The 12,292-nt window shown below is 44.2% G+C and overlaps 1 protein-coding gene across 5 annotated transcripts in view; it reads left to right on the top strand.

Moving 5' to 3' along the window:
- P4HA2 (prolyl 4-hydroxylase subunit alpha 2) overlaps positions 1 to 12,292 on the top strand; it is a 54,877-nt gene that overhangs the window by 29,599 nt on the left and 12,986 nt on the right. For all 5 annotated transcript variants that reach the window (XM_033927271.1, XM_033927275.1, XM_033927274.1 and 2 more), the window contains 4 exons: positions 1,062 to 1,261; positions 1,413 to 1,589; positions 8,544 to 8,614; positions 11,677 to 11,776. In XM_033927271.1, coding sequence (XP_033783162.1) covers positions 1,062 to 1,261; positions 1,413 to 1,589; positions 8,544 to 8,614; positions 11,677 to 11,776 — 548 coding nt within the window. The remainder of the gene's footprint in view (positions 1 to 1,061; positions 1,262 to 1,412; positions 1,590 to 8,543; positions 8,615 to 11,676; positions 11,777 to 12,292) is intronic.

Here is a 12,292-nt window from a genome sequence, read left to right as displayed (position 1 = left end):
TTCCTGCGTGTTATTGTATTTATTAAACTTTCCAGCACCCTCTCCCATTTTGGCTAATATAATGAGGGTCTACGGCCCTTGCTATATTTGTTGCCAAATTTTTTTGGAATTCTGTTGTCTTGATTTTGGCACTCTTACGTTTATTTTTTTGGCCTTAACTAGGAGGTTGGCGTGAGGAGACAGCATTGAGGATATTAGGGGATGAGAGAGGAAACGGCTGTGTAATAAGCCTGTTGAGCAAGTATTAACCCTTTCAGGACCATAAGGATCGTAGGCCAATTTTTGTGGTTTTGACGACATTTTTATGGTAAAAAGGGCTTGCAGATGCCAAAAAATTGATTTTTTTTGTGAAATATCATTATTTTTATTTAAAAAATCACACTTCTGGCTTATGGACAGTGTGGCAAGTGAATCTTCTCGTCAATCTGGCAACAACGCTAATGAATGAATGTCGGAACCAGTTTGTTTACATAAAGGCAGTATCATATGGAATCCGTACATATCAAATTTAGAACTGTAGACTATCCCAATCAAAATTGATAGGATTTTAAAGTTATGGGACAAATATGTCCCTTGGTCCTGAAAGGGTTAACACGCAAGCCGAAGCCTCTTTTAAATCCTGCCAACGCTGTTTCTTTGTGCTGATGTCGGACCTCCCCGAGCTTTCTGTGGTATCCACGTCTGAAAGTGTTTAAATGGAATTGTAGCTATGTCCCCGAGCTCCCCAGCCATAGGGATGATATGGTATCTGTCCATCCACTCTCCCTTCAGGGCACAAAGGCAGTCGCCATATACACAGTTTTACCACACCACCGCATTGTGTCTTCTTTCAAAACCGACATTTGCTTCTTGTGTAGCTGGCCCTGTGGCACCCTTGTTCTTTCTCTGCACGCCAGCTAAATAATCGGACACAAGCCTCTGCCAGTAATTGGCTTTTCCCACAGTATTGCTATTTGGAAAGCATTCATAGATGACGTTGCACATTTAGCAGTGGACTGACGCTCTCGGAGGCAGCCATGTCCAGTTCACCCAATGTGATGTTTGCTACCTCTTTCCTTCAGATTCCAGTCACGAGAGGGCGGGAAACAATTTGCAATATTTTGAGAAGTTACTTGAAGAGGAAAAGGAAAAAAGCCCCAATAATACGGTTTCGGAACCTGAGCCAGATACGAACTTGGGCGGGACCTACGTAAGACCCCTTGATTATCTACCGGAACGTGATGTCTACGAGGCCCTCTGCAGAGGTGAAGGCGTAAGAATGGTGAGGGCGATAACGGCTTTATTAGCACAGACCAGTGCATTGGAAGATGAAGGGCTTAGGTGAACTCCCGTATTATTATTGCTAAGTTTGAAAAATGACCTTCCATTGAACTTCTGGCTTTCTGGTTTTTTTTCCCCCCTACTTCTCAAAGACTCCTCGGAGGAAGAAGAGATTGTTCTGCAGGTACCATGATGCCAATATGAATCCCCAGCTGCTTATTTCACCTGTTAAGGAAGAAGATGAATGGGACAGCCCTCGCATTGTTAGATACCATGACGTTTTATCCGACGAAGAAATTGATAAAATCAGAGAGCTAGCAAAACCAAAGGTGGGTATCCTTAGACTCATCTTCATAGAGATTGTGTTCCGTTTTACAGAATATTTCATTTTCATGCAATAAATCCTGTTTTCTGAGCGGCGTTGCTTGTGAAGCTTTCCTTCGGTGGATAGTTACCGTATTTTCACGCATATAACGTGCGCGTTATACACGATTTTACAAACCGTGCATAACCTTGCGCGTTATATGCGTGAGCGCGTTTTACAACTTTTTTTTTTCAATCCGATTGGCATCCTCCCCCCCCGCTTGCGTCACCCCCCCTCCCCCGCGATCCTACATCCCCCCAGCACCAAACATCTCTTACCCGATTGGGCACCAGCACCAATGCACAGGACGTGCCAGTGCCCGAAGATCCTCCCTTGTTGGTTTGGGCTGGGCTGGGCGGTGCAGTGCAGGAGAGATCCTCCTTCTTCCTGCGCCAGGCTGGACTAGGCTTTGAGCATTTGCGCATGCTCAAAGCAGAGCGAGACCAAAAGGCTTTGAGCATGCGCAAATGCTCAAAGCCTAGTCCAGCCTGGCGCAGGAAGAAGGAGGATCTCTCCTGCACCGCACCGCCCAGCCCAGCCCAGCCCAAACCAACGAGGGAGGATCTTCGGGCACTGGCACGTCCTGTGCATTGGTGCTGGTGCCGGTGCCCAATCGGGTAAGAAATGTTTGGTGCTGGGGGGATGTAGGATCGCGGGGGAGGGGGGGAGGATGCCGGTTCACAGGGGGGATGCCGGATCAGATTAAAAAAAAAAATTTTGTAAAACGCGGGTAAGCGAGGGGGGGGGGAGGATGCCGGTTCGGAGTAGGCGGGAGGAGGTTTTAGCATGCGCGGTATACGCGTGTGCACGCTATATTAAATTTTTTAAACATAAATTTGTGTTTCCCGCGCGCTATACCCGTGTTAGCATTTTACACGGGTGCGCGTTATCTACGTGAAAATACGGTAATTCTTGTGACAGATGTACATAACCTGGTGTTCTAGGCTGGAAATCCTGCTACGCCATAACTCGGCCATTCATCCTTGCTGAGGGTTTTTTAATTCCGTCTCTAAAAATCAGTATTACATGTAACTACATAAGCCCAGTACCTGTTTAAGGATTTGTTTCAGTTGGAACAAATCTTTTAAAGAGGAAACTGAGCTCTGTGCCAGATTTGCAGAATGACACACAGACTCTGGCTGGGTAGTGTGGGAAGTGTTTCAGAGTCTGCAACACGCCCTCCCCTGCAGCTCTCGGCACTGGACCTTCTGTTGCCCGGAAGGGCGGAATAAAGAAGTTGGAGGATCGGCTTTTGAGTGCTGGTTGATTGCAGAAGATAAGCACGAGATAAAGACCTCCTTTTGTGGTTAGAGATGCTGCCTTCTCAGTGTTTGATTTACACTTTTTTTCCGAGTAGTTACACAAGTTAACCCTTTCTCCAAAGAATTTGCAGTTTTAATGAACTGTTCACTGTTATAAAAGTGTAAGAGGACTGCTTTGTGCTGAGAGGAGTTCCGATTTGTTTAATGTACACCTTATATCACTAGATTAATATCTAAAGGTTGTAGAGAATGACAGCTGGTTGAAGATGTTTTTGATCCAACAGTTAGAAATTTCTCAGGGCTTAAAATATGCCTCTTTTTTTTTTTTTTCTTTTTTTCCAGCTGTGAGCTTTTCAGGGAACTGACTATTAGACAAAGTCCTACCTTGTAGTCATTAATTACTGATTAATAACAATTAACGAGCTGCAGAGTGCTAGTACTACTACTAATCATTTCTATAGCACTGTACATCAAAACAGAGACGAGAGGGTCCCTGCTCAAAAGAGCTTACAATCTAGTTAAGTCGGACAAACTGGACAAGAAGGTGCATCGATACATATTTCTCAGGTGGGGGAACCCAATACAGCTGCATTATGATGTCATCCAGAATTCTGGGTATGACCCAGATGCATTGTGATGTCACTGAGCGTTCAGACAGCTTCTACTAATACTACTAATCATTTCTATAGCGTTATAGACATACGCAGCACTGTACATCAAAACGTAGAAGAGACAGTCCCTGCTCTAAAGAGCTTACAGTCTAGTTAAGACAGACAAACTGGACAAGAAGGTGCATCGATACACAGTGCTCAGGTGGGGAAATTACAGAGGGAATGGTAGTACCAGAAAACTACTCATAGCAACGGCAATCGAATGTGACAATGGAATTTCCCACATAAAATTTTTCAGGGCAAGAGCTAGGCCTTGCTGTTAACATGAAGTATATGGCTGGTATATTTAATGAAAAAGTAGTGCCCACCAGATTTTTACCAGCTTCTTTAGACTTCCTGCTTAATTGGCCTATTGCTGATTGGCTAAAGCAAAATTGCATAAAGCTATCCTGGTTAAATTTATTTATCTAATTATATTCAGTGATACACTTATTTGGGTAAGCTCAGATTAATTTCCTGCTCCACAGCCTTTTAAAAAAATATTTAACCTTATAATTTTAATTCTGCTTTTTATCTGGGTCGCTTTGTTGTCCAGCGATTATTATTATTATTATTTTTTTTCAAACAAAACTTAGCCAGTGATTGATTGCATTTAAATCACCAGCGAATTCTAAAGTTTCCCATACGAACGTTTTGAATATCAACCTCTCTAGGTTGGAGCACTGACCTGAGCATAGGGAAACTAGGGCTCCTTGGGATCTTGGACAAGTCACTTCACCTTCTTAAACTGTGAGCCAGTGTTGGGACAGGGAAACGTTTACTCTAGCAATATGTAAAGGCATGGGCTACCTCCAAATAAATATAGACGAGCTAAGCTTTTCAAACTATTCTGAACTCAGTTTAATGTGACATACTTAAAGGGAAACAGCATGAGAAGCGAAGCTTGAGAAAATTGAACTTGCACTTTGGAAATTTCTGCAAAAAGATGTTTGTGGGTAGACAGCCAGCCTCTTGGCATTTGTGAGAACCACAATATGAATCTATTTTTGAAGTCCTCTCTTGACCGGAAGCTTCACTGCCAAGATCAGTGGAGTCCAACATCCCGTCACAAGTACCCAGCACTTAGATCTGTTTCTTAAAGCTCATCTCAAGTTTCAAGTTTATTATTTCTCTTGATTAATCGCTTAATCAAATTCTAAGCGATGAACAATTTAAAATACATTCAATAAAAGACAAAACAATACAAACTTTAAATAATAACATCGGGTAAATGACTAATACATTGTTCTCATTACACAAGGTAAGATAGGGGTATGAAATACAATTGATTAAAGAAAAGCAAAACAAAGGAAAAGTACAATAGGGAAACAAATAACAATAAAATGTAAAATAATAAAATCACTTGCCTTAAAATTATTAATTAAATATTAAAAGCAATGATTTTTCAAGTATGTCCGAGTAGTAATTTTTTAAAGCACTTTTCCTCCAGGAACTTGTGCAACCCTCTTTTGACCACATTCTCTGGCAGTAGATTCCACAGCTTAACTGTGCACTGTGAAAAAAAACTTTTCTACAATTTGTTTTAAGTCTGTTGGTTGATAAGTTTCGTGGAATGTCCTCTTGTTTTCCTGCTTGAAAGATTAAACAATCTATTTATTATTATTATTTATTGAAACAATAAACCACCTGTTACAATTCACAATACATAGCCCAAAAGCCGTACCATCAGGTCCAGGCTACAAACAAAATGGACCTTAAGTAGTGACTCTTTCCTCTTAATAAATATAACAAAATACTGTCATCCCGCTCTCCCCCATTTAGTGCTCAATTACAAATTTAGCAAAAATCATCTTCTATTTAACTGTTCCATCCCACTCGTGATTTATAAAATCCCTATCACATATCCTTTCAGTTGTTTCTTTTGACGGCTGAAGAGCTCTAACGTAGCCTTTCTTTATAAAGGAAGTATATCCATCTGTTGTATCATGTTTATCACGCTTCTCGGAATCTAGTCCTGCTATATTCCTTACGTGATGGAGTGGCTATAACTGCACACCTTACTCAAATTGCTGTTGCAGTATAGAATATGTTGGCGCAGTGGTTAGAGCCACAGCCTCAGCACCCTGAGGATGTGGGTTCAAATCCCACGCTGCCCCTTGTGATCCTGGGCAAGTACCAGGTACCTTAGATAAGAGTGTGAGCCCACCAGGACAGATAGGGAAAAGTGCTTGAGTACCCGAATGTAAACCAGTTAGGCTATAAGTGGTTTATAAATACTTAAAAAAAATGTTGAGGTACTGCAATATTCTCAGTTTTGTTCTCCATTCTTTTCAAACAATCCTAGCATATTTGGGTTTTTTGTTGTTTTTTTTTTTTAGCAGGTGCAGCATACTGGGCTAAAAATTTAACATTTTGCATGTTTAACATTTTGCATCTCAGGCATCTTGTCTCCCATCTAAGTAGATGCGTAGCAACACTTAAACCCACCCAAGGCCGCCTTGGGCGTGCTTGAGTGTCGCTACGCATCTCCATAGACGTGCTCCAGAGGCCTACAATGTGGGTATCCTTCCTCAGGGAGATTTTTTTTTTTAAATGTGCGTTCCGATTGGTTGCCCAACACCGGTAGGACATCACCACCGCCTGCCATTGGGACGTGCGTTTTCGAGAATCGGGCCCAAAATGTTTCCCAGCAACATTTTAATCTTTTCTGGGTCCTATCAGAAATCTTGTCCTACAAGCTGCTTTCGATTTAATACTCCTCAAGAGGCGGTCAATAAAGTAGAGACCATCTTAAAATTCCAAAAACAACACCTTTTTTTTTTTAAGATACCTTGCCAGCTTCAGTGCTGTAAACCCCTTGGAGAAGTGTTCCATTATTAAAGTGGTGCTTTAATTCCTAATGACATTTTTAGAATGAGATAATTTAATTGGTCAGCCAGTGCTTAACAGAGAAACATGACGGCAGACAAAGCCAAATGGCCCATCCAGTCTGCCCATCCACAGTAACCATTATCTCTTTCTCTCTCCGAGAGATCTCACGTGCCTATCCCAGGCCCTCTTGAATTCAGACACAGTCTCTGTTTCCACCACCTCTTCCGGGAAACTGTTCCACGCATCTACCACCCTTTCCGTAAAAAAATATTTCCTCAGATTACTCCTGAGCCTGTCACCTCTTCACTTCATCCGATACCCTCTCGTTGCAGCTTCCTTTCAAATGAAAGAGACTTGACTCATGCGCATGTTATCAGATGACCCTTGTAAATAAAGAATTCCAGTTTACATTGCTGCGATCACCCAGCTGCGTGTCCTTTCATCAGAAAGGGATTTTTTCTTAACTTGTAAAACAGCTGGCTGGTTTGTTAAGTTTTGGCTATGGTGCTCATGAAAAAAATATGACTGGTGTGGGAGTAAAAGGCCCCGAGACAGGGATTTTCTAAGCCTTGAAGAATTCTGTTGGAGTTCAGAGAGAGAAGCTTTTGAGAACATGCCAGATAAGCTTTGTTTTAGCTGAATATGTTTCTTCACCAGGGCAACTGATGACAGCAGAAAGCAGCCAATATTGTTTATTAATTATCCTTGCTAAACCATCTTGCCTGTCATCCAGTTTATATATAATAAAGCAAAAAAGAAGAAAAAAAAAACACCATAAAAAAAGTAGGGCAGTACTCAATAAATTCGGACAGCTTAAAGGAAATATATTCCAGTTTACATTGCCGGGGACAGACGTAAAGATCTCAATTTGTTTACTTTGGAGGAAAGGCGGGAGAGGGGAGATATGATAGAGACTTTTAATACCTATGTGGTGTAAATGCGCTTAAGTCGAATCTCTTTCATTTAAAAGGAAGCTCTGGACTGAGAGGGCATAGGATGAAGTTAAGAGGTGAGAGGCTCAGGAGTAAGGAAATACTTTTTTACAGAAAGGATGGTAGATGTGTGGAACAGTCTCCCGGAAGAGGTGGTGGAGACAAGACTGTGTCTTAATTCAAGAGGGCACGTGGGATCTCTCAGAGAGAAAGAGATAATGGTTACTGCAGATGGGCAGACTGGATGGGCCATTTGGCCTTTATCTGCCAAGTTCTATGACATCACAATGCAGCTGTAAAGAGCCTTAGCCAATAGGAAGACGAGATGCAAATGTTAAGAGCTGTAGCCTATAGGGAGAAGAGGAGATAGTGGATGCTGCAGATGGGTCATTTGGCCTTTATCTGCCATCATCTTACCATGTTTCTATAACCATAAAGTTCTATGACATCACAATATAGCTGTAAAGAGCCTTAGCCAATAGGGAGAGGAGGAGATAGTGGATGCTGCGGATAGGCAGACTGGATGGGCCATTTGGCCTTTATCTACCATCATGTATCTGTTTTATATATAAGCACCCCTCTGTATCATGGGATACAAGGAGAGTAGTCTAAGCCAGGGGTGTCAAAGTCCCTCCTCGAGAGCCGCAATCCAGTTGGGTTTTCAGGATTTCCCCAATGAATATGCATGAGATCTATTAGCATACAATGAAAGCAGTGCATGCAACTAGATCTCATGCATATCCATTGGGGAAATCCTGAAAACCCGACTGGATTGTAGCCCTCGAGGAGGGACTTTGACACCCCTGGTCTAAGCCAATCAGGGCCTGGTTGGCTTAGACTCCTCCTCCTTGTATCCCTCCTGCTGTACCGCTGCCACAGGGGAGGGGGGAAGTCACTTTGGCAGGAGAAAGTAGGCATCCCTTCTGCTGTGGGGGAGGGTCGCAGTGCCCTAACAGCAGTAACAGGAGGCTGCTTCCCCTGGTTGCTGCTGTTAGGGCTCTGCGAAAGTGCCAGTTGCTCATTGAGCGATTGATCTTGTCGAGTTTGCATGCAAATGATTTGCACCTCTGTGCAAATCATTTGTATGCATCCTTGATGGTGCATTGATCACTAGTTCAGAATCGGCCAACAGCGATCCAGTTGGTATTACTTACTATGTCTTTAGTACATCCAGGCCTTTGCTTAGAAGGTCTCTCTTTTCTCCAACTTATTCTTTTGTCTTCTGGCATTTCTCTTGGCACAGTTGGCGCGAGCCACAGTACGTGACCCTAAAACAGGTGTCCTAACAGTAGCCAACTACAGGGTGTCAAAAAGGTAAGCTTAGGCCTTGCTCTGTTGGGGGAAAATAGTTTGACTGGAGCTGAATGGTCTCTCTGAATTCTTGCCAAGTCTGCATGCTCTGGTTCGTGTGTGGCTTCCGGCTTGTGCGCATGCTTCCCATTGAAACCCCCTAAGGCAGTGGACTTTAGTAATTTTTAAGCTGGGGCCACTTTGGAACCAAGGAGCCGAAGGAGAGCTGCCAAATATCTTCCTACACGATGTCCTGACACTGCCAACCAGTGTGTGTCATTGACGACCAGCCCACCTTTATACTGGTTTATTCAGCATATCCTGTAGGAGGTGGCCATTTCTCTTCACCCATTGAGAAATGCCTTGGCCTTCAAGCAGGTGGCTTTTCCTCCCACCCACTTTCCCCTTTCTGTCGTCTGAGAGTATAGGGGAGGGGGGGGAAAGCTAGAATGACGAGAGCCGCCACAGAGGTTTCTGAGGGCTACCAGTGGTCCCCAAGCCTTGCATTGAAGAACACTGCCCTAGGGCATCCCATACCGCATGCACTGTTCTAACCACTTTTAATACATCTTCATATGTATAGGACCGAGTTGATTTTGCTTCTTATGTGTTATTGAGTGATGTAGCTGTGCACTCGTAATGGGGCTGGCCTACCATGGAGCTTCTACTAATATGCCTTCCGCAGTCTTATAAAGAATGTTGCTCCTGCATGTAAGAACAGATGGTTTTCACAACTAATCCTTACGCAAGCGATGAGCTAGCAGTGTTGTCCTCTTTCCATCCAAGCAATGGCGTAGCGAAGTTGAGATGCGCCTGGGGTGGTGGGTCCTCGCAACCATGTCTCCTCCCCTGTTCCTACCCCGATCTCGCCTACCGCATGCATCCCCCCACTCCCCATCCCGCCTGCCATGTGCACCCCCCCCTTTCCCTTCCCCCATACCTCTAGTTGAAGTTGTTGCTCATGGCGGTCAACAACGTGCTCTTCGTGACCCCGTAGGCTCTCCCTCTGATGTCAGTTCCTACGTGTGGCGCCCGGAAGGGACATCAGCGGGAGAGACGATGGGGGTCACAAGGAGCATGTTGTTGACTGCCGTGAACAACTTCAACTAGGTGAAGGGGGTGTATGCGTGGAGGGGGGAATGGGAAAAAGCAGGGGGGGCTGAGAGGAGGAGAGGTGCTGGCACCCCACTAACATGGAGCCTGAGGCGGACCGCCCCTCCCTTGCCCCTTCCTTACTACGCCACTGCATCCGAGTTATAAACATTTATCTTGTTGAATAACAAAACCATGGAAAATGCTTCCAAAAGACGTTACACTGAGAATAACTAATTGTTTTAAAGCAGGGGTTCCCAGCTCTTTCCTTGAGACACACCCCGCCATGAAGGTTTTCAGGTATCCACAATGAATATGCATGAGATAGATCTGCAAATTTATTTCATGCATGTTCAACCTTAATGGCTGGGTGGTTGAGAACCCCTGGATTAAAAGACTTCAGTTGGTGATCGAAATGTCATCACAGCGGTGTGTTAAAAATGTGTTCGGTGGTCTGGCTTAGTGGAATTGCTGTGCATTGCCATACAGGTGGGTCCACAGTCTGGTTCCCAGATCAGGTTGGGTGATCTGGGGCCTGGGGATGCTGTGGAGCTGTTACTGTTTGTCGTGTCAAAGTACCTCTGACTGTTCGATTGTAACCACCGTGAGCCTTGGTGTGAAATGCTAACAGCTCTGTGGGGGTGGGGGCACTAAATCATGGCCATCGGTAACAATGATGCCCGATTGCTGAAATGAAGCCTGTGAGCCGGGGTTTCACACTCGGGACTATTGGGTGCAATGACCAGCAGGGGGTTTATTAGAAGAGCAGAAAGGTCTCCTTTTTAATATGAAAACTTGGTACTGATTCTGATTTGAGCTGGTAGAAAAAGAAAGTCACTAGGCTAGTGAAAAGTGTGCCAAATTAGAGGTCTGAACGGGAACGGGGGTCGCGGGGTTCCCGCGGGAATCCCCCCTAACCCACGGGACTCCCACGGGGACCCCCCTCTGACCCACGGGACTCCCACGAGGATGGAAGGCTTTGGAAGCAGGGTTCATCCATATAATATAATGGACACGTCAGCCTTAGTAAAAGAGGGGGTTTATAAGTTAATTATCTGAACAGAAAACAAAAAAAGAGTTCCACCAAAGAGATTCCACAAGGAAAACAGCAGCGCAAACACAAAAGAAACTGTGGAATTGATGATCCTGTCAGAAGTAATTGCTGCTTTTTATGGGGACGGGCAGGGATGGAGATAATTCCTTGCGGGGATGGGTGTGGACGGAGAGGATCCTGGCGGGGACGGGTAGGGACGGAGAGGATCCTGGCGGGGATGGGTGGGATTTCTGTCCCCGTGCAACTGTCTATGCCAAATCTCAGGTGATCTTCCTTATGATGTAAGCTGTCAGCCACTGAGGGGCGAGTGCATGAGAGAAGCTCATTCAGGAGTTGAAGGGAAGTGATGCGGATACCCCTGGTCAAACTATTTGTTTCAATTAAGTTTACAAATGGCTTTTTTTAAAACCTAATAAAGCATTTCCTTGATAGAAAGCTAAATTAAACATCATGCTTTTCACCTAAATAATCATATTGGGGAAATTTGACTCTTTAGTCTCAAATGTGTTTGAAAAAAAAAAAGTAGGTGAACGTCACATGGAATAAAAAGCATTCGCTTGTAATTAAAGCCTGTACGTGGTTCTTTCACATAGTGTTTATATTTGAATTGCACAGTAGAGATGGGAGTGGGGGGGGGCTGATTATTTTTCCCTCTGGTATCTTCATTCCTTGTTGTATAATACCCTATGCATGAGACAGTACATGCATGTAATACATCACGTATGATAATTTGTAATTCTAGCACTATGTAGACAGCTTTGAATGTGGTTATAAAAATTGCAAAAAGGCGCTGTACAAGCCCCAATCCTTTTCCCTGTCGTGGAAGCAGACTCCTTGCAGTGAGAATGTGTTGCACCGTTAGGTGAGAAGAGCTTTTGGGGGGGGGAAAAAGACTTTTCCTGCAGGGATTTTGCAACTTGCTTTTTTTTTCTTTTCTCAGTGCTTGGTTGGAAGAAGAAGACGATCGTGTCATAGCTAGGGTAAATCGACGCATGCAAGCCATCACAGGGTTATCGGCTGATACAGCAGAATTGCTGCAGGTATTTGAGGTTTTCCTTGTTTCCTTCCTGAGGTCAAAGCCCTTTTGGATGCATATTATAGTGCTGTGCCCTCCCCCCCCAACAATTATATAATGTACCTTTGTATGCAAATGTTTGTTTTTTCTTTAGGGAAAGTAAGAACATAAGAAGTTGCCACCACTGGGTCAGACCAGAGGTCCATCGCGCCCAGCGGTCCGCACCCGTGGCAGCCCATCAGGTCCATGACCTGTTAAGTGGTCCCTGACTTTCCTATAACCTATCTCTACTTTCTATCTCTACCCCCTCAATCCCCTTATCCTGCAGGAATTTATCTAAACCTTCCTTGAACCCCTGTAGCGTGCTCTGGCCTATCACAACCTCCGGAAGTGCGTTCCATGTGTCCACCACCCTCTGGGTAAAAAAGAACTTCCTCGCATTTGTTCTAAACCTGTCCCCTCTCAATTTCTCCGAGTGACCCCTTCTACTTGTGGTTCCCCACAGTCTGAAGAATCTGTCCCTGTCCACCTTCTCTATCCC

The sequence above is a fragment of the Geotrypetes seraphini genome, chromosome 18, assembly GCF_902459505.1.
Source record: "Geotrypetes seraphini chromosome 18, aGeoSer1.1, whole genome shotgun sequence".
NCBI classification, from domain to species: domain Eukaryota; kingdom Metazoa; phylum Chordata; class Amphibia; order Gymnophiona; family Dermophiidae; genus Geotrypetes; species Geotrypetes seraphini.
Note: the sequence above shows the minus strand (reverse complement) of the source record. Positions and strands in the feature narration are given on the sequence as shown.